General features: G+C 41.2%; 2 protein-coding genes and 1 non-coding gene across 10 annotated transcripts in view; 2 read left to right on the top strand and 1 right to left on the bottom strand.

The window, feature by feature from the left end:
* Nucleotides 1-545: 545 nt before the first annotated feature.
* Nucleotides 546-4136, top strand: RPS3A (ribosomal protein S3A). Its single transcript, XM_057376466.1, has 6 exons — nt 546-648; nt 896-999; nt 2145-2332; nt 2506-2714; nt 3284-3393; nt 3973-4136. Exons 1-6 carry the CDS (start codon nt 587-589, stop codon nt 4092-4094), a joined length of 795 nt encoding a protein of 264 aa, XP_057232449.1. The 5' UTR covers nt 546-586; the 3' UTR covers nt 4095-4136.
* Nucleotides 3636-3704, top strand: LOC130579751 (small nucleolar RNA SNORD73). The gene has a single exon (XR_008966047.1). It is a non-coding gene; the product is annotated as a small nucleolar RNA SNORD73 (small nucleolar RNA).
* A 1999-nt stretch (nt 4137-6135) lies between the features above and the next one.
* Nucleotides 6136-17498, bottom strand: part of SH3D19 (SH3 domain containing 19) — an 82244-nt gene continuing 70881 nt past the window's right edge. For all 8 annotated transcript variants that reach the window (XM_057376452.1, XM_057376388.1, XM_057376396.1 and 5 more), the window contains 8 exons: nt 16594-16666; nt 16149-16279; nt 13676-13734; nt 12169-12356; nt 11862-11914; nt 11175-11361; nt 10458-10555; nt 6136-9197 (listed from right to left, as the gene is read on the bottom strand). In XM_057376452.1, coding sequence (XP_057232435.1) covers nt 9081-9197; nt 10458-10555; nt 11175-11361; nt 11862-11914; nt 12169-12356; nt 13676-13734; nt 16149-16279; nt 16594-16666 — 906 coding nt within the window. In that variant the 3' untranslated portion in view covers nt 6136-9080. The remainder of the gene's footprint in view (nt 9198-10457; nt 10556-11174; nt 11362-11861; nt 11915-12168; nt 12357-13675; nt 13735-16148; nt 16280-16593; nt 16667-17498) is intronic.

The raw sequence follows: 17498 nt of genomic DNA, 5'->3' as shown, positions 1-17498 counted from the left end.
CTCTGCCCTTGGCCACTGTCCCATGAAAGGCAGGATACCTGGGTCCCTTTGGGTGACAGGGCGAGAAACCTGGTTCCCTGATGGAGGGCAGGATGTCACCATCACCTTTGGGACAGCTGACAGATGTTCCTACACATCTCAGAAGATGTGGCACATCCACGGCTGTTCTGCAGTGCTGAGGGRCCTATGTGTTCCTGTTCCCTGTGTCCCCTTGCAGGCAAATTYATACCCCTGGCAAGTGCCAGGATGCATTTTTCCTCACAGCTCCCTCACATGCTCCAGATACTTTGATGCATTGACAGGCCGGGAGTCCCGGGACTACATTCCGCAGGGACGGGCGCCCCTCAGGCCACAGGGAGCGGCTGCTCCAGGCGGGGGCGCTCACGGGCACGGCGGGCTGTGCCGGTCTCCCCCCGCTCCCCCCGCGCCATTGGTTCCGTCCCGCCGTGGTACGTCCCGCGCGCGCCGCCCGCCCTTCCCCGGGGCTGTAGGCGGCCCCGTTCTCGCAGGTCTCGCGCGAGCGTCGGTCTCGTATAATCTCGCGGGAGCTGGCGCGCCCCGCCCTTTTCGCGGCGCGGGCCGGACGATGGCGGTCGGGAAGAACAAGCGCCTCACCAAGGGCGGCAAGAAGGGCGCCAAGAAGAAAGTGTGAGGGCCGGCGGGGCACGGGCGGGCGGTGCCCAGAGACGGCGGGAAGGGCGCCGCGGCGGCGGGATGCAGGGGATGCGGGGCGGATGGCGGCGGCGGCCCGGCCGGAGCGGGGCCGATGCTGTCATGGCGGCGGCCGGGCGGTCCTGGGCCTGACGGGGCGGGAGCATACMGAGAGGAAGGCCTTACTGCATCCCGCTTTTGGTGTGAGAAAGTCGTTAAAATAATCTTCCACGTTTGATTTAAGGGTCGACCCTTTCTCCAAGAAGGACTGGTACGATGTCAAAGCACCGGCCATGTTCAATATCCGAAACATCGGGAAGACGCTTGTCACGAGGACTCAAGGAACTAGTGAGTAGTTGGGGTTGGTGCATGCAGTGCAGGGGGTTGTGTTTGCTTCTGTTTCTGGCTGTAAACTGGTTCTGGCTGTAAACTGGTTCAAGAACTTCTTGGATTAAAAACTGCTGACAAATAGATTTTGCTTGTACTGCTATAAACCTGAAAGTTAAAATAGTTGGGTGATTTGAGTGATTTTTTTGAGTTGACCGTGTTGTTTGAATAAGTCAGCTTAGCTGCAGGGAAGTCCACACACCGGCTCCTTCTTTGTGCAAGAATGCCAGATTGTGGAAGGAAGGGCCTGAACTTTCCAGCGAGCTCCTGTTGTGGTAACCTGCCCAGCTGGGAAAAGTTAAAAAGTTTGGAAGTAGTTCTGACTGTCACAGGGAGAGATGTGAGGCAGTGCCACAGGAGACCTTAGTCCTAATAGGATCGTAACGATTAGTACAAGAAGACAACGAAATTTCTGAAATTTAAAGCATTTGGGTAAAGATGAGAACCGGAATTGCTGACTGGATGTGAGCACTGATAACATCACTGAATGGTAAAGCTGGTTTTATATGCCTGGCACACCTTAGGAAGAAGAAACCTGTGTTAGGAATGCAGGGGTGTCTGAACAGAGGTAACACTAATTTTGGATGCTTGTGCAGAATGGCTAAATAGTTTCATGATACTTTGCTGGTTGCACTCAAAGTTATATATATATATATATATATTGAGCTGTAACATGTCAAATAAAATGAGGGTCACTGCAAAACGAAGTGTGAACCGTCCAGTGTTATAATGGTTCCTTGTTAGGGGAGGAACTGTGAAGTGATTGTACTTGAAGCTTCATCTCTGCTGAGCACTTGCGGCTTTTTATGTTTAATTTTTTTGTTACTGTTTATAATTTCCACACACTCTCTATGTGGACCCCTTTATACCTAAACCAAATCGTTATACGTGGTGGACTCTGCAGTATGCTACTGTTGATATCCCACACCTGGTATTATTATCTTAAAAAAATTCCTTCCAAAAGGAGGCCTTTCCAATTTTACTGACTCTGTGATCACCATTAGAAAACATCCAGAGAACAGGATTCCAGCAGGAATTCATTATCGGATTTGAAGAATGTGCTTCTAATGTTAATAAAAGATGTTTTATTATGTTCCATCACACAGAGATTGCCTCTGATGGGCTGAAGGGCCGTGTGTTTGAAGTGAGCCTGGCTGATCTGCAGAACGATGAGGTTGCCTTCCGCAAGTTTAAACTCATAACAGAGGATGTTCAGGGCAAAAACTGTCTGACCAACTTCCATGGGATGGACCTCACACGCGACAAAATGTGCTCCATGGTCAAAAAATGGCAGGTGTGTAAGGAACAAGGTCTGCACTGCTGCTGGTGCCTTCAGGGATGGAGGGAACCACTGGTGCCTGGCAAAGTCGTGTTTGAAGTGGCATCAGATGTCAGCGATTCAGGTGTGTGGGGTGGGGCAGCCTGTCTGCCATGTGGGTGGTAAATATTAATTTCTTTCTCTTTCAGACAATGATTGAAGCCCATGTGGACGTCAAAACTACGGATGGGTACCTGCTGCGCCTCTTCTGCGTGGGCTTCACCAAGAAGCGCAATAACCAAATCCGCAAGACCTCCTATGCCCAGCACCAGCAGGTCCGGCAGATCCGCAAAAAAATGATGGAAATCATGACCCGGGAGGTGCAGACCAATGACCTGAAAGAAGTTGTCAATAAGCTGTAAGCTTTGGCCACGTTCTCTTTTTCTCCCCTACATTTTAAATCTTTGTTTGGGGCTTGGTTGTTGCTGAGTCCTTGTGAGGAGTGCTGGTGCATCACAAGCTGTTTGTCAGAGACCAGGCAAGGAGCCTCTCATGTGCAAAAGCCAATTGCCATTTTCTGCAAACGGCTTCTCTTAGTGTCTGCATCCTGTCTGACTTGAGTCCACTGTCGTGTTTGCCTAAATGTAAAATGACTCTCCAGAGAATTTGTGGTTCATATTTTCACAGACTAAAGTTGTCGTACTGGTCAGCTGGAGCTGTGAATGTTCTGAGCTCTTCTGATAAAGTTTTCCAAAGTGTGGTGATTACTTCCAAAAGTTTGCAGATTTTGCTCTCGCAATGGGCACACTTCCTCTAGGTTTCTTTGCAAGGGAAATGTCTTGAAATCTAAATGTATTTGAAGAAAATTGTCAGAGTGATGATACTAACTTTTGTAGAATATTTTGTATTTTTATGGATTTTTTTAAGCCTGTGTTGCTGCTGAAGAGGCAGGCAGAGTGCGTAACATTGTGGTGCTCTGGTTTTCAGGATCCCAGACAGCATTGGCAAGGACATTGAGAAGGCCTGTCAGTCCATTTACCCTCTGCACGATGTCTATGTCCGCAAGGTGAAGATGCTCAAGAAGCCCAAGTTTGAATGTAAGTCAGACATTTGGGGGAGGATGTGGAAAGGAGTTACTTTAAATATACTCCTAAATTTTGGTGTTAGATAAAGATGTTACAGCAGCATCAATGAGCTTAAGTAGTTGCAGTAAGGAAAGTGTTTCCTTGTCCCACTTTGTGGCTTTCCAGATTGAAACCCAAACAGTGAGCATTCGGTTCAGAGCTTCTTGAGTTCACTCTTGGAACTGATGCTGAATATTCAAAAGCTTTGCTTTGGGAATGAATGATGACAAAATGTTTCGGTCCCAGATGATGTGGAATGATTCCATTTCCCATTTTCTGACATTCCTGTGTAAAGCTGTTGTAGGTTCTTGACTCCAGATGTTTTTAGAAAAAAGTGTGGTTTGCAGTTTCATAACCTAGCCCTATTTCACTGCTTTGTTTCTGTCTGTCAGTCACTGCAGCAGCATCTCTGTGCATGAGCTATCTGCAGTGGTCCTACTTATATAAAATGTCTCAGTGGTTTAATTTGTGTATGATGGATGAGTAATTGACTAATTTAAAACTGTTTAAATAGGTGCATCTCTCACTATTTCTATCACTGCTTCTTTTTAGTGGGCAAGCTGATGGAGCTGCATGGTGAAGGTGGTGGTGCTGGAAAGCCCTCTGGGGATGAGGCAGGCACTAAGGTAGAGCGAGCTGATGGATATGAGCCGCCTGTGCAAGAGTCTGTGTGAAACTAAAAATTGGATGAAAATAAAAGGTTTTAATATACAGAACTAATGCTTGGTTGCCTGTGTTGCTACTGGACAATATTGTTGCTGGATGCGTGAGTGGGTTTTCAATAAGGTTAACTTACAGCCTTGGTTTGAAAAAAACTGTTACAACGAACTTGCACTTGTGTATTTCTCCACTTGTGTATTTCTCCACTTCTGTTGTGGAGATGGGTGGAAGAAAGTGGGTTGTCTTTTGTGGATTCTCTGTTGGTTTTTCCCAGTAATTTTGGTCCTCACCAAAAAAACCCTTTTGTATGTATGCAGAGGTTGTATTGGTGAGAGGTGCCTCAAATAGGAGCCCTACAGGAAGGCGGGAACTGCACAGGGAAACCTGTGTCAGAAGTGGTATTACAGGAAGGCTGAGGGATTTATCCAGATGACTTACTTCAGCATTGTTTCTAAGTTTCTGCATGGTAATTTCATACCACCTCTCCTGACAGAGGTGTGGTCTCTGGTGGTCAGAAGGTGTTTGCAGGTGCTAAAGTTTAATTACAGTGATGGAAGCAGCATTGATTTTGAGCAGTGCAGAAATGCATAATGTGCTCAAGCAGTGGAGTTGGATTTTAACCTGTCAGAACTAAGGGGTGACTGTAATTACAGTTGAGAAACTGGTGGAATTTCGGGGGGGAAATGTAAAAAAGGCAATGGTCTGTGTTCTGAGAACGAAGCACACATTTATTTGCAGAGTAATTTTAAGACTGTTTTCTATTCTCTAACAGCATTTTTGCTTTGTGTTTAACTTAGGTTGGCTTAAAAATGGAAGAGTGTTTTTTTTCTGGCTAAAATGAGTGTTCTGTGCTATCAGTGTGTTTTGTTTAGAACAGGACAACAAATCTAAACCTAGTCCTAGCAAATTGCTGGTGAACTAGTGATTTTTAACCTGAGAGGAAAATGCAGAGGTCACTGAGAGTGGTGGTTCTTGAAGTCACTTGTCACAGAGCTTAAGACAAGAAATGAGGGAAAATAGTAAAATACTGCTCCAACAAAGCCACTGGGAAAAAGGAAAGGGGCCCTGCTAGCTGTGAGATTTTTGAAATCAGTTTTCACATTTTCCTAGTTGATGTTCTTTTGACCAAGTAATACACAAAATGAGAAGAATTGTTTGGACTTACCTTTAGAATGCTGCTGGTGACATGATTTTGTGTTGCGATTCCAAGTTACATTTTATTACGTTGTGCTTTTTCCAGTTTGTGTAGTGGAAGCAAGTGGAGTGAGTGCTCAACACTCAAAACCTTGAAACAAGAGGGAGGGAATCACGTATCTTTGGTCTTTCCATCTGTACTGCTGAGGCAGGTGTCATCTGCCTCCAGGAATCCCAGATAGCCATATTATTTGTCAGTTTTATTTGTTCCTTGAATGTGTGAGGACTGTATATTGCAAAAAGGTTGGCCCAGGAGGATTTGGGGAAAGAACAAGAGCTCGGATTTTTTTTAGGCTTTTATCTTTATTGTTTGGAACAGTGCGTTGCCATGTAGAGGTTCTGGGTAAATGTAGGCTTTGTAATGTATCAGATGGGGGGAAAGCAAGAAGGAAAATACTGTGCATCCTCTGTATTCTCTCAACAAATATCAGCTGAAAATTCAGGGTATCTGAAAGCAATCAGCAGGGTACACCTAAACGTGCAGAATTGTCCATCAGCCCCGGATGAGCCCATATCACTGAGAACCACAGCTTGGTGCAATACGCTGCGGTGGCAGCTCATTGGTGCCATGGATTCTATAGGTGGTGTGAAATGTAACCATGTCCAAAGGCTTGAATAAACTGTTACAGTCATCCAGCTTCTCTGAGGCGTTTGGACTACTTGTAAAGGGGTGCAATATTTATTATTTGTATTTGTATGGGGGTAGGGTGTTACTTTGTAGCTGGGATAAATATCTAAGCAGAATGAGATCCATAAAACTGTCAGGTGGAAAGCTCAATTAAAATGCCCTCATGACTTAATTATAAAAATTTTATTGGTTAAATACATTCTTCATTTACAGAGGTACCATAACAAACTTACTGGACTTAACAAAGGTTTATTTAGGACACTGTTAATTATACACAGAACAAAGACATCTTCCTGAAGATATTTCCAGAGGATGGGTCAAACAAAATATTTCGGTAAGTGAGGCTTTTATTCTAATACATGGGGATCTAGCTGGATTTCCAGGTTACAGCTGAAATTTGCTACTATATTGCAGTTAAGATTTGCACTCCACCTCATTCTCGGCTTTTTGTACACCTTAAGAATTTTACATTGTGATCTCTATGCAGTCTCACGGTGGTGTTGGGTGTTGTCTTAGGGCAGTCCCCTCCTACAAAAGCCGAGCATCTCCCGTCTTTCAGCGTTCGTCCATTGCAGCTGCCTGCAGCCATGCGAGCAGCCCTTAGATGGCACTCAGTGCTCTGAGTAAAAGGCCTTGCTGCTACTCCTGCCCTGTCCACAGGGAGGAGGAGATTACATACAGCAGATGGTCTTGTCTACGGACAGGCACTGATTTGAAACATTCAGTGAAGTTACAAAAAAAAGCTGATCAATACACAGTTAGAAAAATGGGGAAGAGGAAATTGAAAAAATATAAAAAAATCAGTTCTGCTTTTGAGACATGTATCAAAACCTTAGAAAACTGCCAGACAAACAGTAAGTAAACATCATACACCTCAGCCTCATCTACCACCACACTGCTGTGGTACGTCTTTGAAGGACCTGGCTATTCCTTGGATTTCTTTAGGAGATGACTTTTTTGAATTAACAGGAACATTTAGAATCTACTAACAGGAAAACTTGTGAGAGTGGGAAGGGCTGTCCTTGGCTGTGGACTTCCATGTGATTCCACAGGAGCTGTGGATAGACTTGCTGGGGATGCTAAATCTGAGTAACAGCAGTATAGCACATTGGATGTTGTTTCCATCCTTCTAGAACAGTACATAATTCAGAATAGGTTTTATCATGTTTATACCCTAATGGAAATAGAAGTCCAGTTCTCAGCTCATTAAAACTTTGTGTGGTCTTCATCTCCCAGTTGCGTGAATGGTATTAATGTAGTTTAAATACACAACAGAAAACAGAGTCGGGGGTGGTTGTGTCTGTCTTTGCAAGTTCTGTGGCCTAGCACTGACTGTGCCCGGGCCCTCACGTCTGCACTGCAAGTTCCTCAAGCTTGCTTCAGGTAAGCTCCAGTTTGCCTCTGGGACTGGACACCCATTCCTTGCTGGGGGGGGGAAGTCCTGCAGTTCCATTTTGGCTGTAAGGCTGACTCAGAGCACAGTGCATGGGGAGGGGAGGGCCACCCCCCAGCTGTTCAGGCCCCAGTTTAGGCACACCCCGATCTCAGAGCAGCAGGTACTCGCTGTGGTGCTTAGAGCTCACACCAGGGAAGCTGATGGCAGAGACACAACTCAGTCAAAACTACTCAAAGTCCATCACGATGATTGTGGTTTCCAGTCTCCATCCACCACTCACCTTTTGGCCCTTCTGCAGCCTGAACTGCCAAATCCATGAAGGAAAGTCTTGTTGAGGGTATCTCGCTACCCAGTGACCTGCAGCTCTCTGGAGCAGTGACCCAACAGCCTACTCGTTCCTTTTTGTGATACAGTGCAGAAGTGGTGGAATACTGTCAACAGTGGAAGAGCCAACTGCCGTATAATTTTTTCTATTCCAGTCTGGCAAAATGAGCAGTTACTTAGGATACAGTTTAACTATTTTGTCAGAAGCCAATTGTTACAAAAAGGAATTGACTACTAGAAGTTCCTATAAAGTGAAGCTACCTCAGTCATGTCCCTCTTAGTTTGTCAGTTGAGCTATAACTGCTGCTTTTACCAAGTGCCTTGGTTAGAGCTGCTGGGAGTAATTTCTTGCCAGGCATGTTTTCCTTAAGGTTTCCACAGACCTTTATAAGGATACTCAGTATAGTTGGTATGTGGCAACAAACTGGAAACTAATCCCATGTCTGCTGAAAGCTAAACCCAAGGCTGTATAATATCCTTCATGTTAAGGACAGGAATAGTGTTACTGAAGTATGTTCCAGTGCGTGAGTAACAAATAAAATGCAGACTGAGTGAAGACTGGCTTTCCACTTTCATGAGGGGAGTGGAGGGGCAAATAGCTGGAATAGTGTAGCTACTCCATGGTTGGGATCTGAGAAAGAGCAATAAACACTGTCGCTAACTTCAGCTGGGAAAGAAGCGTATGATGGTGCTCAAAGAACAGTGGCCAGCAGAAAAAACTAAACCTGTACTTGGAAAGAATTTTGGGGAAAGGGAAGAAGGTCTAAGATGATTCATATCAATTTAAACAGAAGTCATTAAGAGGCAAAACACTTGAAAATTTTACTTCTGTGATCTTGCTGTATGASCAGCTTGGGCTAAGAATAGAAGGATACTACACAAGGATTTACTTCTCCATTTTCCCCTCTTACCAGTATTAGATTTGATACCTTTCTACTATGAAATACCAGTTATTTTTCTTATCCTCTAAGTCATAAAACAAGTGGATTCTACTGCTAATGTGGAACTCAAGCAGTAATGAAACCTGAATATCAAACTTCATCTACATACTGAGTGCTGTAATTATATATTAAAACAACTTTTTAAGTCTGGATCTTAAGAAGTTTTCAAAGAAGGCCAAAGCAGCTTATGTTATGCAGACTTTTGCATGGTAAGTGTAATACCAGAGAGTAAACATAATAGAATGCTATATAAGTTAAAATGATGTTGCACCACAGTATTTCCCTAGTTGGAAACGGCTAAAAATCCTGCTTGTTTTGTTTTCTGAGCATTCATGAAACATGACTACATACACTGTCACAAAAGACTCAAATTTTCTTATTTGACTTCAAGATACTACTATGACTGTCTAGAAAAAGTAGTGCAAAACATTGATAGTCAACACATGTTGATGTCTTTGCTGTGCCTTTACAGTAAAAAACATTCTCTCCCACATGCAGGGAGTACAAAGGCAACACTTCATGGTGTTTTTAAAATGTGAACGAAGTTCTTGGGAAATATCCCAGCCTTTCCTAGTATTTCTCCACTCATCCAGTCTTCATCTACAGATTCCAGGTCTGTTATCATATCACCTGCCTGTAAGAGAAGGAGTAATGTGAGTCAGTACAGCTTACTGTGCAATGTTAATGCATGCATAGCTATCTTATTTAGAAGCAATTAATATCAATCAAAGAGAAGCAAGATGTGGCCAGTCTCTTTTGTTAGTGACATCTCTTCAAGCTTGTTTGCCAAAACCAGCTGAAGCTTCTCTTAGGCTAAATACTTGTCTATGCTGAAAAATCATCACCTTTGGAGGGGCAAAAACACTGCTGGATAACTTCTCACACTGCTTTGGTTCTCCAGGGATGTTAAGAGCTGGCTCATGGTTCCCTTGCTTTGCTGCTTATTAGTGTGTGTTTTGAGGGCTTGTTTTCTTAAAACACTGGAAAGCTGGATTTTTTAAAAATTCAGTCCTAGTATTTTCGAGCACTTGGAAACTTTCCCAAAAAAAGGAAAATATTAAGAGCTCAGTGTGGCCATTTAAACTGCAGCTCCTGTGTTTGGTCCTCATTCTTGTTTTCCCTGTCCCATGCTGCACTTTTCATCTGAAGTACTAACCTTTCTTATAGACCTCTTTTCTGCTTTGAAGACTCATCTATCCTTTCTATCCTATTAGCAAACTGCTAATGATGAAACTATTTTGCTAGTTAGAAGAGAAAATACTGGGTGTTTCAGGTACTGCGAAAGTCTACTGTTTCTCAGAAATGTGCTTTTGAGAACACAGGTACCTAAATCACAACTTTGAATCTCAAGGGCATTCTGTTTCTTGTTGGTGCTTAATATGATCTGGGCATCCAGCAAGTATTTAATTTTCCCCCTTGTTCCCACGGCAACTCTGTATTGTGTTGCCAGTTCAAGATTTTGCTGTACTAGGTTTCCCTTAGAGGCCTGGCTGCTGTAGCACTGGCACTCTCACTACTGCCTCCTAACTCAGTGCTGTCTTTCTAGTCCAAAAAGGGGCTCCCTTGACCACATCAACTGATCAAGAACAGAATATACTGCAAAACAAGATTTGCTTATCTTGTCATGTTTACTAGATCAGAGAAGTCAAGAATTCTGCAACTCTTGAACTCTTTTCAGTGTCTTCAATGAAGATTTTTGCTAATAGGCAACAGGAGTGGAAAGGGCAAAAGTGTTTAATAGAGAGACCTCTTATCAAATGTTTTACTCTCTATGCATATTCTGTGTGCTTCATTCTTCTTGTCTAAAGCCTATTTTCACAGTGGATCAATCTTATTTATTAACACTCTTTAGGAGTATAAACCTCTTGGAAATAGCTTTAAGAGAGGTACTTACTTTGAAGGAAAGCTCATCTTCATTTTCTCCATGAAAATCATAAAGAGCTTTGGCTTTTCCTTTCTTTCCCCCTCCAGGCTGTGACAGCTCTACCCTGGCTGCAGAACATGGACAAGAGATGTTACTTGCAGTGGAGTAAAATAAATCTCTCTGGAGAGATTTATGATCCTTCCTCTGTTTTCTCCCCATAACTGTGCTACAGGTTGTCCAAATGTTATTGCTACTGCTGTAACAAATTCACTGTCCTACTGGCATAAAAACTCTACTGCAACCAGTTCATTTTATAGTACTAAACAGAGTGTCACAATTCTGCTTCTAAGAGGACTAAATTCAAAGCTCACTTAACTGGAACTTTCCACTGGTGACATGTAATAAAAGCCACCTTTTTCTCTTATTGCTTGAAAATGAAGCAGCATCAATACCCCTGAATTATTCCTGAAGGTGGCTTAGTGGCCCCTTAATGGTTTTGCCTGTGCCCAAACCACACTTGAAAACATCCCAGAGTCTGTGTCACCTCGCAGATTACTTACTGAGTAGAACATTATACTGCCATTATTAGAAAAGCTGGTTCTAAACTTAAGTTTAGCTTTAGAATATTAAAGACTGTGGTGGTATGTGACTTGTTAATGCAGTGGATTAGTTGTGTTGTACCACAACTCTTCCATGACTGGCACAGCCCCAGGAATAATGACTTGCCCTCCAGTAGGAGCACTGTACCTGAGCAGCTCTGAACAAAAACTGCTGGGAAAATCCCCTCCTTTCCATTCAGTCTTCCTCTATACCATTCCAAATCTACTTGTTCCAGTATTTGGATGTAGTCTCCCTTTTTGAAGGACAGATCATCTTTGGTTTCTGCTGTAAAATCATGAAGCGCTTCACACCACTCTACTGAGTCTCTGTTATTCTATTCAAGCGAACAGAAGAGATGCATTAATTTTAGAAGGGTGAATGGAGCCCAAAAACTGCTGGATGCTGTTGAAAGCAGCTGTACAACACATGGGTATCCTGACACTCTCCCATACAACAGTGCTGCTGCAGATGCAGACTAGAATGGCATTTCAGCAATTACCCACACAAAATTTCATCTAGGCTCAGCCACATTCCTTTTTATCTCTGGTGGCAGGAGCAAGGATTAATAAATTCAAAATTAGATCACTGCAGCAATACTTAAAATAGAGATAACATGAATTTCCTTCAGCACAAAGGATAAAAATTTACTAATGTTAATTTGTCAGAAGCTCTGAATTCAATCAGCTTAGGCCAAGAGTCAGAACTGAGGCTGTGACCATGCAGCACTGTGTATTGCAGGAGTTGTGTCACATTCTGCAGTTACTCTCACATTATAGTAGAGTCTTTGTGAATTTATACATAGATTCTGTTGCCTCACCYATGAAGTTTTATTACCTGAGGAAGGGAAGACGAAACCTCAACCTTATTCTTCAGTGCTGTTTCTGTACCTACATAAGTAAAGCACAACTTAGAACAGGAGCAGTGTCTATTCAGAATGTTACTAATGATAGAGATTTTAGATATTTGAAGTCATTATTAAGAATAGCTTCTTAAGAAGTCCTATTGTTAATTTTTTTTTACTTCCCTTTCTTTCTGTTTCCTTTCTGCATTCATTGTCCTTTTGGAATTTTCTCCTATATGCTGCCTATATGCATTAAGTATAAAACCATGCTCTTGAAGTTTTTTGCAAACATATTCATACCTGTTTCAGGCAGATCTTCAATTACTTCCACAAAGTTCAAGGGGAAAATTCCAGACGTGCCTCTGAGCTCTCCTTTGGCCCAYTCTTCATTTACATATTCTTTCAGGATAATAGTTTCACCTTCTGAAAAACTGAGCTCATCCTTCTGATCTCCAATGTATTCAAATCGTGCTATACATCTTGGACCTCTGCACAAACAAAAGAGAAAATTACTTTGCTTCTTTATTATTAYTGTCCACTTAATAAGAAGACAGCACTGTGTGCAATATATGGATTGATATTTTAATTAAAATGATAAAAGCATGCACTGAAGATAGAACGGGTGGAAAATTGGGGTCCAGCCCTGGTTCTCATCTCTSCTTTCTGAGGAGGATGAGTATAGAGTCTGAAGGAGCCAGATGCAATTKCTGCATCCCAATTCCTGGCTGTTACAGTATTTTGCAAAAGACCCTATTTCCCTTCCAAGCAACAATAAAAACCCTTGTTTCTGGATCACCTGTCCAATTTCAYATCTTTGCCTATACCCAAGCAAGTGTCCTGATACACTTTTGTTAGGAGTTTGATAGTTTTTCGAGCTAGAATCCCATTTAGATGCAATCAAACATGAGTGGGGGTGKGTGTTGTATATTTGTCCCAAATACATGGAGGTTTCACAGGAAGAAGCTAGTTTTTTTCCTAATTTATTCTGCAAAATCTATCCCTATAAGATTATACATATGGGAAATAGCTTATCTATCAAAGAAAGGAACATCAATGCATCTGATAAATTTTATACACTTTGGTAATATACTGAAAAAAACCTAATTATTTTTCCCCCTGACTTAAACAGATTTAATTATTTTAAAAAATAATAAATTAAATTCAARAAATTGCTCTAAGAAAGTTTTTTATCAGAAATGCCACACTAGAAAAAAAACAGTAAAAGGCTTTAATTCTTTCTATATATTCATGGCACACAACTGAAGTAAGAAGTTTGGTTCCCATCCCTGTCCCCCACTCAGTATCTTTGCAAAGATGTGTCCTTCACAACAGAGCTAGAACTTTCTGTTTCTTTCTTAGCTGCAAAAGCAGCTGTTTAAAATAAAGTTTTGTTCCTGACAAACTAAGCTTCATCTAAAGAAYAACTGAATGATCCCACTGACACTGGTTGCTCCTGCCTCTGCCTGAATTTGCTTTACTTCCTGGAATGAATGATTACAAGATCCAATAAACATCATTGGGAGATAAAAACCATGAAAATTTGTTTCTTGTCCACAAATATTAGTACTAGTTGTTTGAAAATCAGAAATTAAAGTGCTGGAAATACATTTACCTAAATATAAGTCTTATTAAAATCATAAACATTCAGGTTTTTAAAGCATATATTTTAATTTTTACAACATATTTTGGTGAATAAATTGTTATCTCTACTAACTTCAATGCAGGGAACCCCTGCTTCAAAGTTAATCTTTCTTTTTAATTCCTTGTAAATCAACATGAGGAAGAAAGTAAGATTTATCTGACTCACTTAATACATTGTGATGAAGAGGGTCTTTTTTTCCTGTTGGCTTCTTCTGGAACGTCAATCTAATAAGTCAATAAAATAAGTTATATTTTCCATTTCAAGCTCATGGCAACTAACCACAGTAAACATGAAACAGGTTAAAATAATCTGTTTYTCAGATGTGTGACACTCTGTAATCACTGGCATGCTCTGATATATGACCACATTAATATAAATTTATTCCTGTTTTCTAATTTTAAAATCTTACGCAAAGAAGGAGAAATATTTAATGTTTGCTTTTATGAAACTGGTTTATTGTTTGTATTTGTGGCATGACTGATGGACAGAATACGTGACTGGATGCTGTTGTTGCATTCCCAATTCTCTYAACTGGTAATTGCTCTCTATTATTTACTAGCACAGGACACCACAATAGACACAACTACTCTTTACATTTATCCCTTCTGTGCTTTGGTAGCCAACTGCTCTCCAAGCAAAAACATATCTCACAAATCTTACTTAAATTGGAGAAATACAGCTTAGAAAATCAAKATACAGATAGATCAAACAGACAACATTCAAGTCCTTTATCATAGGAGGATTYCAATTGTATTTTTGGTGTGACACGAAGGATGATCTGTGAGATGTACTGGACTACAAGCCTAGAGGCCCTGGTGAGGAGCTTTGGTTACAGCTCACTATTATATCAGCCAGGTCCCATAAAATCAACAAGAATGTTTCATTAGCTTATATRAAGCACTGGAGGAAATCACAATGCCTTTTAAGACAAATAATCTTTGYGTTGCTCTTGCAGAAAGGCGCTGATGTCTGTGGTGCTCTGAAGGTTCCATGGGAAGTAATAACTATGTATTATTGTTAGGTGTCCAGATTTAAGCTACTACACAGCTCAATATTGTAAAACACATTGTAGCATATTGTATGGAGACCTTGTATCAAGATGAAACTGGATATCAAATAACAGGAGAACACACTCAAGCAAATTAGCCTCATGTACTGCACTCTTTTTCCTTTTCTTAAAAAAAATTAATTCTGAAACAGAAGATTTTTCCCCTCAAAGGGTAACCATTTTTTACAACTAAAATAGAAATCTGAAATGCATCTTCCCTAGCTTTTATGAAGTTGTAGCTGTCAGTATCAATGCTGAATTTAATCCCAAATCCTCACTCCACTGCTTTAACATAAAATCACTTCTTCATTAGCTATCAGTAGAAGCAAGAGCTTTGAAATGGAATTGCTGGTCTGTATAGAAGAAGCCAATCAATTTAGCTAACAAATCTTTCTCGTGAATCAAGCATGGTTCCTTTACTACTAACTATGAGTTTAGTTTTTATTGCTCAGCCCTTTTTACATCTGAATTTTTTTTTCCAATACACCATTACAAACTAAAGAGACACCCTACCCTCTCTGATGTCTACCAAATGCTTGGTATTGCCTATGCAGCAGCAGTGCTTATGTGCCAGCTGTCCCAGCCCAGTAAGTGTTGACACAGAYACTTTCTGTCTTTAATGCCAAGCCATGCACCTTCCCAGCTTCCTGGCATCACTCTGGCATTCCTCCATGTCCACATGGCTGATGTGGACAGCCCAATGCCCTTTCCACCATCACAAAACAGACCTCAGTCTCAGATTCTGGCTTGCAATAGGTTTGACCCAGCAAATGACTGCAGGGAACCATATTGTGTCCCTTTTAAATTAATTAATTAATTAATTTTGGGCTCCAAAACAGCTCCTGTCTCTTGCCTTCCGCTTACTGTCAAGTGTCACATTCAGTAACAGGGTTGCTTTAAGCTGCTCATTTGCAACAACACAATCTCCTTGCACTGTGCCAGCACAACCATTTGTGCACCTACGCAGAAAGCCACTTAGGCAAATTGATCCTGATGGGAAAAAAAAATTCTAAAAAAAAAAAAAAAAAAAATTCCTTAAAAATTCCTGAAAAAATCCCAAAAAAAAAAAAAAAAAAAAAAAAAAAAAAAAAAAAAAAAAGTTTTTCAGGCCAAATTGCTACCCTGACCTAGTTCACTACATGAATGGTGATTCCTAAAAAAATGGTGATATGGTGATTCCACCAAGGTTCAAGTGACAAGAAAATGACATGATGGGGAGCTGGGGGGAGGCACAAAAATCAACCATCTTTTACCAAGTGTGGATTCTTACATGCAGCTATCAAAAATAACCTGGCTCAGTAGACCCTGAGAAACTAGCCATGTTTCCGAAGAGAATCTGATAAGGGCAATGATTTTCTCACTTGCCTTTCAATTAACAGCAAACTATTCCCCATAACACAAGGTGGTTGTGCCAAATCAARCATGTTTCTAATACCACACAAACAAGTTGATATGTCTTCTGTGCTGTCAGTGGGATAAGAGATTAGCTAAATACAGAATGAASTTAAACACACAGAAGCCTTAGTAAAATAGAACCAGAAAACAAATGCAACAGGATATTATRTAGTAATGTATACAAAGCCTACATACAACTACTTTCACGAAGTTGGCTGGAAATATGCCTGTGCGATTCCCACATTTTCCTCTGTACCACTCGGGATCAATTTTCTCCAAAAGACAAACAGTGTCTCCAGAATGAAGGTCCAAGTCATCAGGATGCTCTGTAAGACAACATCTTTTGAGTTAACAGCACTTGTCCCACTCACTGATGTTCTCCAAGTAAAGCGTTCTTAATACAAATACCACAGACAAAACCAGAATGAGTTTTGAAAAAGTCTGACTTTTATTTGATAAATTAATCAGCTATAACTGAAAGAGTAGCCCATCTACAGATAAACCCATTGATGTGAACAACTCTACATACAGATCTTGCAGATCAAGCTTCCATACCATTTTTAAGATCTAATTTCTAAGAAAATTCCCATTTGAAAATTTTGGAGTAAAACAAACTTCCAGAATATTCACATCTACTTACCTGCAGGAAAATCATGCAGGACAACAGCATGAGGTCCACTTGTGTCAGAAACTTTTGGAGGCTGGTTTGATTCCTGACAACAACAAATAAAACCAAGTAGTTTAAAAATCACGGAAGYTACTAACAGAGATTCTCTGTTATGTACTCCTTAGGTAATTTTCTGACTTTAGACACAGTGGGTTCTGGTATTGGAGAAACACCTTTGAARGAAATGGTTATTAGTCACACAGCTGTGGGTCTGAATTCTGTATGCCTTTTGCCTGGGTAAACTGGACTACATTTCCCCAAAATCGACTTTCATGAAAGGAAAAGGAAGGCATACAACTTTTCCAAGTCTAGAAAAAGCCTGTGGGCCAGAAATCTGTAGCAGTGATAGCAACACTCATTGCAAGGGCTGTGGACTGTGTGCCACCAGTCACTCACTCTTCCTTGCTTGAGGSAACATCCAACCCAACTCTTCCCAGCACCCTCAGCAGGGACAGCTCATCTGCCAACTAACCAACATTCCAAGAGGAGCAAGGAAGCCACTATGCCTTTGCTTACACGAAGGGGAAGGGGACATGACAGTTCCTGAAGGGAGATGACAATTYTGTTGTGGGATTTTCATAAAGAGAAATGATATTCAAAATGCTGAGCCTTCTTCTCTATCCCACCTACAAGTAATTTTTAGGCTGTACTGATTACATTTAAAGTAATTAATTGTGTACAAAAAAACCASCCAAACCAACCAAAAAAGCCCAATGTAGACAAAAATAATGCCAGAGTAATACCAGTTACAACAGATAACATATTTTATAGAAATCRATTTCAGCTATGCAGGCTTCTCTAATAGTCAAAAAGGCTGCTCGTAGCTATAATTTGCACTAGCTATTTCATATTAATACAGTCATGCCCTAAAACCAAGT

Source organism: Malurus melanocephalus, unplaced genomic scaffold (genome assembly GCF_030028575.1).
Source record: "Malurus melanocephalus ecotype Western Australia unplaced genomic scaffold, MMel_1.1 scaffold_9, whole genome shotgun sequence".
NCBI classification, from domain to species: Eukaryota; Metazoa; Chordata; class Aves; order Passeriformes; family Maluridae; genus Malurus; species Malurus melanocephalus.
The sequence above is the reverse complement of the archived record's forward strand: the minus strand, read 5'-3'. Positions and strand labels throughout refer to the sequence as shown.

Coding starts and splice junctions, on each gene's coding strand:
- RPS3A (XM_057376466.1), top strand. CDS start 587: ATGGCGGTCGGGAAGAACAAGCGCCTCACCAAGGGCGGCAAGAAGGGC. Junction 2,333..2,505: donor CCATGGTCAAAAAATGGCAG/GTGTGTAAGGAA, acceptor TTTCTCTTTCAG/ACAATGATTGAAGCCCATGT. Junction 2,715..3,283: donor AAAGAAGTTGTCAATAAGCT/GTAAGCTTTGGC, acceptor TCTGGTTTTCAG/GATCCCAGACAGCATTGGCA.